Below are 17,214 nucleotides of genomic sequence, written 5' to 3' on the forward strand. Positions count from 1 at the left end.
TGATATAAGAAACAAAAATATTAACTGAGGTTCTATCTCATATAATTAACAAATAGGGGAGGAATTTCCAAATAGTAGTGATTGATGCTTAGAGATACTTGGGTGGAATGGTTATTATTTGGAATGATCAAGACACCAATGTTACCAATATGTTTACCTCTTTTCGCATTATGACAATACAATTTTAGTCAATTGACATCGAGGACTACTGCCATGTATCCAATGTCTATGACTCCAATATCGCAAGTGGAAAACCTCTATTTCTCAATTCTATTTCCAGCACAATTAATTTATACTCCCCATCTCCATGGATTATTGGGAGTGACTTCGATATTATCAAGTGTCTCGAGGAAAAGAAAGGATGAATCACAATGTTTAACAAGATATTTTGTAAGCTATACCATTAAAGCCCTAAAGTAGTCTCCATTAAAATTGTCAAGCAATAAGTCTCCAACCCACACATGTGGATCAATGAGATTTAATACATGTGTGTGTGGTGACTAACTTAATACACTGTTCTAATAACTCCACAAACTTATGTATTTCACTCTGTCACATAAATTGACAGTAGTGTGACATAAGTAAACCAAGAGTAGACATGAAACCCTTAGGCAACAAACATTCCCTAGATCCTCAATTAGGTGCTTAAATGATGAAGTGAAAATGCAAGGGGAAAAGAGGACTTCATGATTTAACCATCACAAACATGTGATCAAGTGTGACTAGGAGTGTATATATTCATATGTTTTCCAAAGAGGGAGTGAATACATGAGTTACCATTCATTGGGCCTTATTTTTCTTTTTCTTATATATAGGACTTAGGGAATAAGGTTTTCATAAGTTTGGCACAACTCATAGATATAACATTTACATGAATTTTCACTTCAACCTTAGAGTTTAGACTTAGATAAATCATTATAGTGTATATTTAATGATTTTGGCTTTCACTTTTTGATTTTATTTCATCACAAATGACAAAAGGGGAAATATTTTTCCACAAATCTATGAATGCTTAATCATAAAGGCATCATGAGATGAAAACAAATTAATGATGTTATTCTCTATGAGAATGACGGGTATTCTTGAGAAAATCTTATGCTTGTGGATGTATCCTCTTTGGTTGAGAGGGAGTGAGGGTAGACACCATATTATCCATGTGTCATGTACTATGGTCGGGACTAACAGTCGTAAGCCTAGTAAAGACACCAGTAGGGAGAATGGTGGATTGGATAAACATCTGGGATAAATATTCTTTGAGAATTTGTACTTTGACTAGGACTAACCGCCATAAGTCAAGTACATTAATCCAAGATAAGAATAGTCACGAGGATCGACATTTCTTGGTGTAAAATATTATGATAGTGGATTAGGAAATGATCATGTGAGGACATACCTAGTGAACATCCTGGTGGGGTAAGTGCCTAGAGAGGTAGTGGTATCCAAATTTATGCCTCCCAACATTGTGCTCTGATCTAATGGAGAGATAAAACTTGTTAGTCAAGGCCTTGCTATTTTGACAATGTTGGCTACGATGATGTAAATCATCATTGATGCTTATCAATCCAGATCCCTTCTTATCTGAATATTTCAACATGAGAGTAATTTTTGTCTCATTATGAGTACCTCTGTAGTTTAGAGGGAGTGTCATCACCTTCATTATTGTCATCATCACCACCATCATCGTCATCATTATTGTCATCATTTCATTATCGCCATAATCACCATTCATGTTGTCACCATCATCATCATGATTATGGACATTGTCGTCAATTGTTCATAATTATAGGTATCGTAAGAAATATCATCAACCCAAAAAATGTTATGAGTGCTTGAAAAGGGTTGTTAGGACACATGATATATGCAAGAGAAATAACAACTTTATTTTTTAGAGATGATCGATGATCATCATCATCACTACCATTATCATCGTCATTATAATTGTCATCATCCCCATCATTATAATTAATATAATTTCTATCATAATTGTTTTCATCTTCATCATGAACATCATAATCATCATTCATGTCATTATTATTGTTGATGATGACCAAGATGAAAATAATGATAATGATGATCAGATGATGATGACTTGGAAGACGACGCCAAAGACAATGATTATGATTATGACCATGACAACATTTAAAAATTGGGAAGAATGGCCAAGGTCATTAGCATCGTCATCATCATTGTCATTGTAACCCCCATTGTCTTTATCATCATTGTCATTATCATAATAATCACAATTCATGTCATCGTCATCATCTTCATTATCATCATCGTTATAATTATTGACATCGTCATCATCTTCATTATCATCATCGTTATAATTATTGACATCGTCATCAATTGTTCATAATTTTCAATGTCATAAGAAATATCAACAATGCAAAAAATATGATGTGCGTTAGAAAAGGGATGCAAAAGTGAACAAAAAAAATGGGGGCAAAAATAGATGTAAAATTGGATGAAGAGTGGACACAACATAAGTAGATGCAAAACAAGACAGAAAAATTGACACAAAAGTGGATGAAAAAGTAGATGCAATAGTTGATGCAAACTTGGACACAAAATAGGATGCAAACATGGATGAAAAAGTGGAAGAAAACATGGGAGAAATAGTAGGCATAAAACTTAGCATGAATTGTGGTGAAACAAATGTGGATAAAACAACGAATGTAAAAAAGACACAAACTTGAATGCAAAAAGGAGGCAAACTTGGATGCAAAAAGGGATGTAAATATGGACCAAACATGGGTGCAATAGTGGACACAAAATTAGTTGCAAAATTGGACGAATCAAAAGTGGATGTAAAAGTAGATTCAAAATGGGATGCAAAAAAGATAAACAACATTTGATGCAAACTTGGACACAAAAGAGGATGCAAATGTGGATGCAAAAGTGGAAGAAAATGTGGGTTGCAAAGATAAGCACAAGATATGGCACAAATCATAGCACAACAAAAGTGGATGTAATAACAAACACAAAAAAATAAACAAACTTAGATGCAAGACAAGATGCTATAAGGGATGTAAAAGTGGATGCAAACACGGGTGCAACAGGAGAAATAAAATTGGATGTAAAATATGGATGCAATGGAAATACATGAAAAAGAAGATACAAAATGAGACATAAAACCCAACACAAAGTGGATGCAATATTTTATGCAAAAGGGAATGCAAAGATGGATGCAAAATTGCCAGCAAACGCAAGTACAATAGTAAGTACAAAACATGGCACAAATTGTGTCACAAAAAAAGTGGATGTAATGATAGATGCAAAAAAAGAAGAAAATGAAGATGCAAAATAAGATGCAAAAAGGGATGCAAAAGTGGGTGTAAACATGGGTGCAACAATGGATGCAAAATAGGATGCAACAAAATTCGATGCAAAAGTATATGCAATATGAGACACAAAACCTAATGCAAATATTGACACAAAAGTGGATACAAAAATGGATGAAAAAATATATGTAAAAGTCGATGAAAACCTAGATGTATATGAGGATGCAATCGTGGATGCAAATTTAGAAGCAAAAAAGGGTGCAAAGGGAGGTGTCAAACTAGGTGCAAATTATGGCACAAGAAAAATGGATGCAATAGTGGACACAATAATAGATGAAAAAGAGGATGTAGATATGGATGGAAAACAAGATGTAAAAGTGGATGCAACAAAAGTAGATGCAAAATTAGACACAAACCTTAATGAAAAACTTGGCACAAAGGGGATGCAAAAAATATGCAAAAATGGATGCAAAAAATGATCTAAAAAATGATTTAAAAAATGATGCAAAAGAGGATGCGAGGGATGATGCAAAAGTTGATGCAAGTGTAGGTGCAAAAAGTGGATGCAATAGAGGATGAAAAAGTCGGTGAAACAAAATTAGGTGCCAAACTTGATGCAAAACATGGTGCAGAGGATGACACAAAAACTGGCATAAAACCTGTTGTAAAACTTGGTGTAAAAATATGGCGCAAAACCTATTACAATACTTGGTGCTGAACTTGATGTAAGACTTGGTGCCAAACTCGGTGAAAACTTTGCATCAAGTTTTGCACCATATTTGATAAATGGACGCAAATAGCACCAAAAATGGGCTCTAGACACAAAAAGGAAGCAAAAAGGGATGCTAATCACAGGGTTTTGTTGTAGTGTAATCAAGGTCGACAATTTACTCGGTTTATATATATATATATATATATATATATATATATATATATATATATATATATAGTTTTTTCTTTTCACTAGTGGAATTCACAAATTAGGTTCTCTCTATCTCTCTTTAGTTTGTGAATTCCACTAGTAAAAAGAAAAAACCACACACACACATATACACTCTCATTCTTTTCTTTTCACTAATGGAATCAACAATTAGGGTAGTCTCTTACTCGCATGACATGGATCAATTTCATCTGTTACCATTATAACAACTAGGTCTACCACAACTACCCCTAACATGGACAAAGGTAAGTCAGAGTTTGAACCAAGAACCTCATAATCTTAACATAACATGCTTTTCCAAGTGATCTTTTACTTGATGAATATTCAAAGGTCCAAGAGAAAAAACAAGATGCATGATACAAATACAAATGTACCAATACTTGGCTAGAGAAAAGATTGGCATTCCATAGCAATCTTGGGTGACTTCTTTTTAATAGTCTTGATTGATTATTGACATCCCTCATTATAGCATGCACATGGGGAGGTGGTCCCTAGTTAGCTTTAGAGCTAGGTGTGCATGGTATTCTTTATACACAACACTATAGATGATTCAAAATGTTGCATGATCATGTTTGATAAATGACCATTGAAACAAAAGAAGAAGGGAGAAACAAGATATACAATACAAATATTTATACAGACGTGTCAAGACTTGGTTACAAAAATGATTCATGTTCCATATTAGTGTTAGGCAACATTTGGATTTGTATAATGGTCCCAAGAGATATCAACTAGAAATATGATATACAATACAAATATTTATATAAATGCGTCAATACTGGTTACAAAAATGATTTACCTTCTGTCATAATGCCACACAACATTTTGTTTTTTATAACGATATTAAGAGCTATGGTTGAAACATTAAAGCATATGTGCATGAGATGGAAAACTTGGTACACATAATGTTGTTTGTGCTAAATGTTGTATAGATTTTGGAGCTTAGCATTTCAAACCTGATTGTTCGTAATATGGGTATTCTCAATGTTTAGGGTCAAAAAGGTTGGTACATATAACTAACAACACCAAAGTGGTTGATGTGATCAACACATATGACTAGATACATAAAATGTTTGTGCTAAATCAATAATAAAAGTTGGTTATGGTATGGTCTAGTGGTGAAGTGGCAAAACATTTTCCACCACAAGTCCATATTCAACTCTTTGGTGCATTTATGTATACACTTTCTCCAAAGTAACACTTTATAAGAGTTTCAATGCATTCTGAGAAAAAAAAAGGTTTAGTCCTAAATAACAAAAAAAACAAATCAACATAATAAAAATTCCACAATATTTGTAAAAATATAATTTAGAAAAAAATAAATGTAGTTTCAAATAAAAAAATAATAATCAGCATGGTAAAATTCCACAATATTTGTAAAAATATAATTTTTAAATTCATATAACCTTTTAAACAGTGAGAAAGCATATCCTAGCCAAGTCTTATTTAATTTACGAGTTATTAAAATATTTTAAAAAATATAAATTTATTTAAAAAGATATATTGGAGGACATGTTGAGGATGTATGCGATGCATCAACAGAGAAGATGAGAGGAGTATCTTTCGTTGGTCGAGTTCACTTACAATAATGGTTACCAGGAGTCTTTGAGTATGAGTCTATTTGAGGCACTCTATGGGTGAAGTTGTAATACTCCCATTAGTTGGAGTGACCCGGTGAACAAGGTGTTGATTGGATCAAATATGTTGGCAGAAATGGAATTGGAAATGCAGGTAATCAAGAAGAATCTAAATGCGACAAAGGACATACAGAAAAAACTATGCAAATCAGAACAAGTTGTTTAAGGAGTTTCAAGTTGGGGAATAGGTGTACTTGCGCATTAAGCCAAAGAAAAGCTCTTTGCAGATTGGATCGTGTGCCAAGCTGGCACCTCGGTTTTGTGGACCTTTCAAGATACTTGAAAGGATCAGACTAGTAGCCTATCAACTTGCACTGTCTCTGACAGTGAAAGTCCATGATGTTTTCCATGTGTCATTGCTTAAGAAGTATGTTAAAGATGGTGATCATGTGATTGACTGGTACGTATTGCAGGTAGAGCCAGAAGGAGAATTCCAGTCGAAACTGCAATGTATATTGCAGAGAAAGACACTTATGCTTCGGAATTGTGCAGGTTAAAGTGTAGCGGAAGCACTTTGGGCTTGATGAAGCTACATGGGAGATGGCAGATCAAATACAGGATATGTATCATTCTCTATTCGTTGGTTGAGTGAATGTTTTTTGTATATGTTTGGTATGATGTTTTTGGTATATGTACATATGTATATGTATGTAAATACCGGCATTAAATGTGTTATAAAGCTCCAATAAGCAGTATGGGTGTCATGTCATTATGGTCATCATGTAGTTATGTTGTCATGTTAGTTTGCTTCTTAGTAGGTTGATCATTGTAAATACTACATCCAGTGAAGTTATAAAGCTCCATAGGCAGTATGTTTTGCTTTCAGTAGTCTTGTTGGTTGTAGGTGTCATTGAACACAAAGAACGATGTTTCCCCAAGGGGGAGGGTTCTGTAACGACCCTGGTGAAAATTCCATGTAATAAAAGTTAATAAAGCCAAAATAATAACCACGGTTATGGAACACTTATTCCAAGCTGAATGTTGGAAAAAACATCCTAGTGTGGGTGTTCATTTGGTGTATTATGGCTAAGGAAATTGGAAAAGGCAATGGCAAAGGCTTTGGAAAGGAAAAATGGCATTAATTGACATTTTATTTATGAAAACAAAGGAAAATAGGAGAAAAGGAAGGTGAAACGTCACAGGTTGCATGTGAGGAGGAAAATGAAGGAAAATAATGGAAAATGAAGAAAATAGAGGCCTCCTTAATAAAAAGGCTTATGAGGATCAGTTCATAGCTTTTGGTCTATTCAGTTTTGGAACTCTCTCTCTCACACTCTTGGACACTTGAGTTTTCTTGGAGCACTTCAACATTGGATCAAGAAAGGCAAAGAAGGCAAGAGGAAGCAAAGATCAAGCAAGGAAGAGTAGGATCTAGCAACCATAATGGGATTATTTGCAGGTATTGATTTGCATGTGTGATTTCCTTGCTAGATTTAGCATGCATGGTTATGCATGTGTGTTCTTGGTTCTCTTGTTGTCTTTGGCATGGGTTTTGTCAGGTGTGACAATGTTTTTCATCCCAACCTTTCCATTTCCAGATAGCCATGGTGTGGTGGATTATTTTGTATGTGGTTGAGCTGGATTGCCGGATGGAATCGAAGTTGAGTGAGGTGGTCCCAGGATTATTCATAAGGCTTGGGAATCCTGGGATAGGATACACGGTAAAGCTTGAATGTGAGCACCTCGATTGAGCCTAGGAATCCCTTGACCGGTAATGGTGGTATACACGGTAAAACTCATTGATGAGTACCCTTGATTGGGCCTAGGAATCGCAAGATGGGATACATGATAAAGGCTAGAGGGTGCAGACCTCGTAGGTCTAGAATCCCTTGACTGGTAATGGTGGAATACATGATAAAGCCGAGAGGTTGGGACAAACAAATTCCTCACGGTGTAGGTGGAGAGATCCGGTGGCATCCATGCTTGTTTTTGGCCTAGTGATCCAGTGAGAATTGCGGTAAAGCCTGGTATTGTATGTTTATTGTTTATGGCCTAGTGATATCGTGGGAATTGCGATAAACCCTGATTCTATTGTTGAGGGTGATAAGTCTCACATTCATGCTTGGAATATGGCACGAGGGTGATTGGTTGAAGAGAGACTTGGCTCAACCAATCTGTGGTCAGGTGGAACGTGGTAGTCCCATACCGGGTTGGCTTTTGCATTCTTAATGAGAACTATTTCTCCTTGGTATTTCATGAGCAAATGTACTGGTTCATATGAGACATTGGTGGCTGATGTATCCTTGATATTTTTGTTGGTATATGCTGGTTATGGGCATATTTTATGGCAATGATGATGTATGGCTCTCATCATGTTTTGATCTGTAATGAATGTACAATGAATATATGACCTAATAGATGATAATGCAACTAATGTGATAAGGCATCAACGCTTCTTAGCGATTCTCAGATAAGTATGAGACCCCTATGCTCATATCTGTTGTTATGACCTGTAGAATGCATATTTGTGACATGTTTGATGAAATTTCTGTCATGGCTAGTAGGGGTCTAGTCAAGTCTTTGTTCAAGTATTTGCATTTGTATCATTGTTTCGATGTTACTTTTCATTCCTGAAAGTTTCATGGAGTTCTGGGCAGTGGCCTGAGTCCTGGCCCTGAAAAAGTGGCACAAAATCTGGGGTCGCAAGCTCAGAACTAGCTGAAAAAGACCCCAGTCACTTGCATGCCCATGTTGTGAGAGCGACTGGAGGGCCCTAGTCGCATGCATGCCCATGTCATGGGAGCGACTGAGGCTCTAGGGCAGTGAAGTGTCAAGTTGTTGCAGGGGTTGATCACCTGGAAGGGTTGGTTGGTTCCTGTAGGTTCTGTGGTATGTGCAGAAGGTCAGATTGGTTGTGTTGTGTCAGTTCCACTTCCTTAAGGTGACCTAGGAGGTTGAATCAGATTGTAGTAGCTTCTCGTTACATGTTTACCCTAGCAGATCGGTTAACTTGGGTAAATGTGGGAGGAAGGTGTTACATTTGTGTTGAATGTTCTAGAGATTTTAGACCTTAGCATTTTAAAACTTATTGTTTGCAATATGGGTATACTCAGTATTTAGCACTGTTGATAATATCGGCAATATATCGGCGATATTCGGAAATATCGCGATATTTTCGGCAAAACGATATATCGCCGAGAAAATATCGCGATATTTTCAAAATATCGGCAAATATCGGAAAATATCGGCAAAATATCGCGATATTTTGAAAATATCGGCAAAATATCGGCTATATTTAAAATTTTGAAAAAATTATTTTTTATGCTTGCCGATATTTGCCGATATTTTGCCGATATTTTTGCCGATAAGATATTTTCTGGACCCTCGCCGATATTTTGCCGATACCGATATTTTCAACACTGGTATTTAGTGTCAAAATGTTGGTACATATAACTATCAACACCAAAGTTGTTAATGTGATCAACACATAGGACTAGATACACAAAATGTTTGTGCTAAATCAATAATAAAAGTTGGTTGTGGTATGGTCTAGTGGTGAAATGACAAACCATTTTCCACCACAAGTCCATATTCTCCAAAGCAACACTTTATAAGAGTTTTAATGCACTTTGACTAAAAAAAATAAGTACAGTCCTAAATAACAAAAAAAAAACAGATCAACATAATAAAAATTTCACAATATTTATAAAAATATAATTTAGAAAAAACTAAATACAGTTTCAAATAAAAAAATACTAATCAATAAAATTCCACAATTTTTATGAAAATATGATTTTTAAATTCATTTAACTTTTTTAAAGAATAAGAAAATCTATTGTAACTAGATTAAATCTATTGTAACTAAATTGAGTACACTTCTAAATAATAATAAAAAACCTAATAAAAATTCCACAATATTTATAAAAAAAATTATAATTTTGAAAAAATTAAATATAATTTCAAATAAAAAAATACTAATCAACATGGTAAAATTCCACAATATTTATGATATTATGAAAATATGTCTTTTAAATTCATTTAATTTTTTTAAACACTGAAACAATATTTTTAAAAATATTTTTTGAAAATATAAATTTATTTAAAAAAGGCACATGTTAGGAATTCACGTTAGAAGAGTCCAAACCCTCAAAGTCCCTTATTCTTCACCACCTAATGAAAACTCTTGTCTTCCCCACCACGTTCACACCCCCTCGTATCATGGCATTATCACCTAATGACGAACGAGACAGTATTCCCTACCCCGGAAGTAGACGATATTCATTTTTTCCTAATTTCACGTCACCAGACGGGACTGTCGCTTCAAACAGACAGAGGTGTTCGGTTTGACCGAATCTAGAAACCGCGAGCAGCTCGAACTTGCTGTCAGTTGCCGGAGGATCAACGCATGTTCCGTCAATTGATGCCCAACGACGCCACCCTCCACCGTCAGATGGGAAAACTCATCGTTCATCCAAAGGCGGGAGAGAAGGGACAGGGGAGGCATGGGTTCGGCGGTTCGATTCCCGCGAGTGGAGTAGAGCCCTTCCTCCTTCCCTCCTTGCCCAGCCTCTTCTCGAAGACCATCACTTAAATTGTTCCTTTTTAAGGAGCCTCGCTTGAGCACGCGGCTTCGTTTTCTCCATTAAAATAATGAGGGACGTCGCTCTCTCCAGCCCTAGCAAAGTACACGGGCCTAAGAATCAGGAGCCTCGGGGGCAGACGAGCCTAAGAGTCGGCCCGTCCCATGGATTGTTTCCAGGTGATTTAAATTTTGAGCACTACTCTGACCACTTCATTCCTTTGGACGCTGCAGAAAAATCTCCACGCTTCAACCGCAGGGAACGGCATAGACACCAGGAGAACCGCCGTAGAAGGGCAAATCGAACGAGCCTATTTTCGACCGCTTCTTTGTCAGAGAAACCCTCATTCTGTATCTTTCGCAGGGGGATTCTGGGGTTTCCAGTTCGAATCGCTCGAGCGCAGTTTCTCGGGTTCTTTTTATCTCTTTCTTTCTTTTATTGCTTTAGAGCTGGGCTCTCGGCTCCATCGCCGGGTTCGCGCTACGCCGCCGGAGATTTATTTACCCTATTTTGTCGCCGTTGGCCTGGTCGATCTGACGGATTACTTATTATTGCATTAAATGAGTAAACAAAGTAACGAATGATTGAGTAGAAAGTCGGCGATCTTCAATTGTCGATCCAAATTGAGCCTTCCTCACCCCTTTTTTCTCTGCGAGGGTTTGTGTTTTTTTCCTGGCTTGAATGCTCTACTGCCTCTGAAGCCAGGCAAAAATTGTTTTATTAGGAGGTTCCGGGATGGAATCCTATGAAAACGACATGTTTTTGTCGCAGGAAGGTTATGCCTCTATTGATTTCACGCTCCTCGACCGTCCATCGACCAGGCAAGTATTCATAGGTTCTCTATAGACAACGTTTCTCGGCTTTGAAAGGCAAACTGCTTGTTAGACTAGATTTCAGCAAACATCATTGCATTTTATGAGTCATCATGCCATATGCTAGTAGCTACGCCGTGATTGGACTTCAACCTCTCAAAGATTCTTTCCTCAATAACAAACCCTTGGATGAATTTTTGTTTGGAAGGATATTCACCTCTAAATAATCTCATTGGCAGCAGAATGCAACTTTTAGGTAGCAACTGTTACGACTCACTTTTACTCTACACATTTCAGAGTCCACATGAGATGTAGTGCTGCCACACACTCTACAAGACAACATTTGCGGGATATGTAATAGCTTGCAATTAATATTTTTTTCCGACATGTGCAGTGTTGCGTCAGCTCCGGAGTTTACGGCTCCATTGCTTCCAGGTACTGAATTTTAACTTCAAACTCTAGCTAGATTTCTCTGGTATTTTGGCTGTCATTTTGTGTCTAAAGATTTTCTTGTACTATAGCTAGTAATACTTATGCTCGCCTTGTTTAATAATTCTCATTATGTCAATGTCATCATAAGTCACTTGATGCTTCAGCCCCATGGGAATTCAGAAGATCACGAGAATTTTGAAGTTTCTAACAAACCTTGTCGGGTCTCCATACGTTGGGATTCCAGAAACCTTTATTTTTTTTTGCTTTTCTTCTCTCTTCAGTTTATTCTCAGTGCTAAATTGTGAAATATGTTATCTGGTTTTCTCATATTTTGTATCCCTGGCCCCTGGCTGGACCTTGAAGCATGTCCTGGCTTGACCTTGAAGCATGTCAATCATATAGCAGAAATTGATATCTATAACTCAACAGTGTATACAATTAGGGCTATTTCTTACTTGAAGCATTTAGAAGACATTTCTAAGACATTTCTAATTTTGAGGGTTTTCCTGGTGACAGATTCCTCTTTTCCTTCACTTGATTTTTTGGATGGCTCTGGCATCGACTCCCTGGGTGGTGCGCTCCGCAATGCAGAAGAAGCACATTTTCATAGCCATGGAAGGTACCAGAAAAAAGAACCGTGAACTGCATTTATATGCAATTTCATGAACATTTTTTCAAATATATTCCAAAGTGCTTGATTTTGTCAAGTGTCTAGAAAATAGAGATTTGAAAATTTTCAGGGTGACAAATGTATCTTAACTCTTTGAAAATTTTCAGGGTGACAAATGCATCTTAACTCTTTTGAGTATGGCATACCTATGTTATGAAAGGTAGTATCATCATTTGTGACATGGGCAGGGCTACGCAAGGGTTGTTTACCTAGATGTACTAGCCTACTTTTGTGGTATGTAGTTGGGAGCTAAATTAGGGTGCAAAGTATCACACATATAACTGCAAATCTGTCATATTCTGACAGCAAGCCTAGCAGTTAGAGCAGCAAGTAAGTCATCTGAAATGATCCCAGTGTTCTAACTGCCGGACTTGCTTCTCTGACATGGTCAATATATGCATTTGAGATTTTGTAATTTGCCAATAATAATCCGTTCCTGATTGTAAACTGCTAGCTACTAATTACAAAAGTCAATTATCTAAGGTACAAAACGAAATCGAAAGCAAAGTACGGGGAGACCCACCTTTTGGGAGAGGTCTGGGAGAGGTCTACATGAGACAGAAAATCTCACCAGAAACTTCAGTCTGCCGTGGCTTTTGTTTTCCTTTGAACTCTACTTTTGGGCATATTGTCGCCGTGGCTTTTCTTTTCCTTTGAACTCTACTTGGCCTTTCTTTTCCTTCGAACTCTACTTTTGGGCATTGTCTAATGAGAATGCCCAGTGTTTTGTGCATGCCATGTATGGCCATCTTATTATGAATTAACCATAATTGGATTTTTCATGGTTTTGATATTCTCCGTGTCACTTTCAGGCATAAGGACATGGATTGGAGAAAGGAAAAAGCACTTCATGCCAGTTCTGCTAGTATGTATATACAAGGAGTAAGTGTTGTGGTCTAGCCCTGATTAAACAATAGTTTTGATGTGGGTTATATTTTTATTCTGTGTTTGTTTTAACGGTCAATCACATAAAGGATTTTAAAGCTGACTTTCAAATCTTCCTTCGATTTTAATTTTTCATGTTGGTGTGACATATTATATTCTTTTCTACAGGGTGAAAATCCAGAACCAAAACTGTCATCATCTCAACATCATATACTTGCCCCACAGGGTAATTTTTTTTCTGCTAAACAGTCGGGATTCGATAATCTACAACAGTCAGGATCCGATAATCTACAAGGACAACTATCTACATCTGGCAACAGAGTAGGGGACGAAGTACATGATTTTTTTGAACAAGAGCATTTATCTCAGCAACAGTCTCAATTGGATAAAGCGAATTGGTCTGTTATGAACAATAATGCTTGGCCCGATGGCAGTCAGAACAACGAGTCCCGCCACATACAGCAGTCATCATATAACACTGAGCCTAGTATACAGCAGTCATCATATAACACTGAGCCTAGTAAGTAGAAAAAACATTCCTTTTAAAGCTAAGAATGCCTGTGATAATGCAATATTTGATCATTCTCAAAATAATTTCGTGTTCTCATCTGCGATGTTTTCATTCATGCCAACAGACACGCAGCCTGATGAAGGGCGACATTCATCACGCATGGCATTAGGTGTCACGCAGCCTGATGAAGGGCGACATTCATCACGCATGACATTAGGTGTCAGAAGTCCTCAAGAAGGTCCAAACAATAATGTTATGAAAAGTGTATCAAGGAACCAACCGTTGATTTTTGACAGTCAAGTGAATGGGTCTTCAGCTGGTCATATCAGATCCAATCAGGCAAATTCAGCCGGAGATGGTGGAACGCCGGAGCAAAATCAGTCAGGCACGGGAAGCTTGGCAGGGCCTGATATACAACGGGGACACATTGTTGGTCAAGGCTCGAATCACAGTAGGAACAGTTCAGAGGGGGTGGAAAATGTGGAAGCTCGGGTTAACTATGATTTTCTTAGGAGCCAGCTTCTCTTGAAAGGTCAGCTTCAAGCAGATCCACAATTCCATGGTACAAGGTTGCAACCAGGATTAGAGGAACAGTTATGGAAACAATTTTCATACCAAAAGCATTTGCAAGAGCTGCAGAGACAGCAGCAAATTCAGCAGCTAGAGCAGCATGCCCGACAGCAGCAAATTCAGCAGCTAGAGCAGCATGCCCGACAGCAGCAGGCTCAGCAGCAGCAGGCTCAGCAGTTAGAGCAGCAAGCAAGGCAGGCACAATCTCAGCAATTAGGGCAGCAAGCAAGACAGGCACAAGCGCAACTATTAGAGCAGCAGGTAAGACGGCAGCAAGTCCAGCAGTTCATGCAACAAGCTCGACTACAGCAATTCCAGCAGTTAGAGCATCAAGCCCGTCAGCAGCAAGCCCAGCAGTTAGAGCATGAAGCTCGACAGCAGCAGGCCCAGCAGGAGCAGGCCCAGCGGCTAGAGCAGCATGCCCGACAGCAGTTAGAGCATGAAGCTCGACAGCAGCAAGCCCAGCAGCAGCAGGCCCAGCAGCTAGAGCAGCAGCATGCCCGACAGCAGTTAGAACATGAAGCTCGACAGCAGCAAGCCCAGCAGCAGCAGGCCCAGCGGCTAGAGCAGCATGCCCTACAGCAGTTAGAGCATGAAGCTCGACAGCAGCAAGCCCAGCAGCAGCAGGCCCAGCAGCTAGAGCAGCATGTCCGACAGCAGTTAGAGCATGAAGCTCGACAGCAGCAAGCCCAGCAGCAGCAGGCCCAGCACCTAGAGCAGCATGCCCGACAGCAGCAGGCTCAGCAGCTAGAGCAGCAAGGAAGGCAGCCACAATCCCAGCAGTTAGGGCAGCAAGCAAGACAGGCACAAGCACAGCTGTTAGAGCAGCAGGTAAGACGTCTGCAAGTCCAGCAGTTCATGCATCAAGCTCGTCAGCAGCAAGCCCAACAGTTACAACAAGAAGCTCGACAGCAGCAAGCCCAGCAGTTAGAGCATGCTCGACAGCAGCAAACCCAGCAGCAAGCCCAGCAGTTAGAGCATGCTCGACAGCAGCAAACCCAGCAGAAAGCCCAGCAGTTAGAGCATGCTCGACAGCAGCAAACCCAGCAGAAAGCCCAGCAGTTAGAGCATGCTCGACAGCAGCAACCCAGCGCTTAGAGCAGCATGTTCGACAGCAGTTGGGGCAGCATGCTTGACAGCAGCAAGTGCAGTAGTTAGAACAGCACTCTAGGCAACAGCAGCTACAGCAGCTTGCCGGTTACAAACAAAGATGGGCCAATGTGGCCTAAATCCTGAATTTAGCAAGCTTGCGGGTCACTTTTTGTTAGACACATGTTTGAAAGCAGAGACACGAATTTGGCACACGAGTATGAGGGACACGAGTCAAACTCACGTTGGGCACGTGTCACCCTCCTTGTGTCCGACACGAAGGATTCGAGACACGGGGGCATGTCAAGTGACTTAGGTTGTTATATGATGTATGGATGTACGGATTAGCCTATTTAAGTTTCAAATTGGATGATTGGATGTACGGTTGTATTTCCTTATGATTAATCATGATTTACTGATAGTAAAAGTAGTAATTCTGTTATATTTTTTTGCAATGTCTTTTGTGCATAATACCCTATCATCCCTTGTGTTATCCAAAGTTTGGACATGGCACCATTCAAGCTTTGGATCCCCTTAAAATGGTTTGTTTTCTAAGTGTGGACCTTTTTTTGGAGATTGTATTGTTTTCTAAGTGTGGACCTTTTTTTTGGAGATTGTATCCAATAATTCGAGCCATTAACGAGCTAGCGCATTTTTCAAGCATTGTAAAATATTTTATTTTACTGTGCTTTGAGACACGACATATGTAAAGTACTCCTTTCACTTGTCGAGCACAAGTGAGATCCAAATAGATAGACCACAATGTAATCCATACTGTTGAGACGTTAATAACAAAGAATGCTAAACATTCTATGAATATGAACTTTACTGTTGAGACGTTAATAACAAAGAATGCCAAACATTCTATGAATATGAACTTTAGGTTGAGACGTTAATAACAAAGAATGCTAAACATTTATGAATTTGAACCCTTTTTTTGTTTTGCCATTACCAAAATTTGGCCATGCAATCTTTCTTCCAAAATTGTACTTTTGGAATGCTAAACATTTATGAATTTAAACTTTTCTTTGTTTTGCCATTACCAAAATTTGAAAATTTGGCTATGCAATCTTTCCTAAAATTGTAATTTTAAATGTTATTTTGAATGTAAAAATTGATTAGCACTGTTATGTTATTTTGAATGTAAAAATTGATTAGCACTGTCTAATACCCCTATTGCAACTGGATTGTGCAGTGTTAATCTCTAATATTTGCAATTCTATCCATCTAGAATCTTGCAAAATTTCAAATTAAAATAATCAATTTCCATTCACGTTATTTTTAGCAACTAAAAAGCGACAAATTTATATGGTGTTAATAAAGCCGTATGTTTACCACATTATGGTGTCTACTTACGCAATTGAGTTGAGTAGTTAGTTTATTTTCTGTTACTATTTCATGAACAATTTTGAATGTTTCTTCTTTTAAAATTTTAAGTTCATTTTACTTTGTTGTTTTTTAAATTTTTACTTCAAAAAGTACCATAGCCAGCTTAGATGTGTGATTTAGCACATTCTATTACATTTGGCATATGTTCATACTCAGCATGCTTATTTCAATAATAAATAACATAATATAGTTGGCATGCTTTTTGCGACATTTGGCATCAGTAATACTTAGTGCACTTTCTGTCATTTGGACATATTATTCTTGTGTCCATAGCACGGCCTTAGTACTCGTGACATCTTACGACATACCCTATAATTTGGGGGTCTATGATTTGGGAGTCTCTCTATGTTCACTTCTCCACTTGCCCTCAAACTTCAATGAAACATAGCTTTTACCGTGTTGTTGGCAAGGCACTGTGTATTGAGTTCCAATATGTCAAAAGGAGTGAATTGTTGATTATCTACCCCATTCGAGAGTA

At 38.0% G+C, this 17,214-nt stretch overlaps 1 protein-coding gene across 2 annotated transcripts; it reads left to right on the plus strand.

The window, feature by feature from the left end:
* The first annotated feature begins 10,303 nt into the window (after positions 1–10,303).
* LOC149192461 (uncharacterized) lies at positions 10,304–15,789 on the plus strand. 2 transcript variants are annotated; one of them, XM_089404607.1, is made up of 6 exons: positions 10,304–11,199; positions 11,585–11,625; positions 12,139–12,241; positions 13,105–13,174; positions 13,346–13,697; positions 13,813–15,789. In XM_089404607.1, exons 1-6 carry the CDS (start codon positions 11,114–11,116, stop codon positions 15,354–15,356), a joined length of 2,196 nt encoding a protein of 731 aa, XP_089260733.1. In that variant the 5' UTR covers positions 10,304–11,113; the 3' UTR covers positions 15,357–15,789. The 2 variants fall into 2 exon arrangements, with proteins under 2 accessions (XP_089260733.1, XP_089260734.1); XM_089404608.1 differs by having other exon boundaries at positions 11,183–11,199; positions 11,488–11,625.
* The last annotated feature ends 1,425 nt before the right edge of the window (positions 15,790–17,214 follow it).

The sequence above is a fragment of the Pinus tabuliformis genome, chromosome 2_2 (assembly GCF_031772625.1).
Source record: "Pinus tabuliformis cultivar Carrire ecotype Pingquan chromosome 2_2, CPIR1, whole genome shotgun sequence".
Lineage (NCBI taxonomy): Eukaryota > Viridiplantae > Streptophyta > Pinopsida > Pinales > Pinaceae > Pinus > Pinus tabuliformis.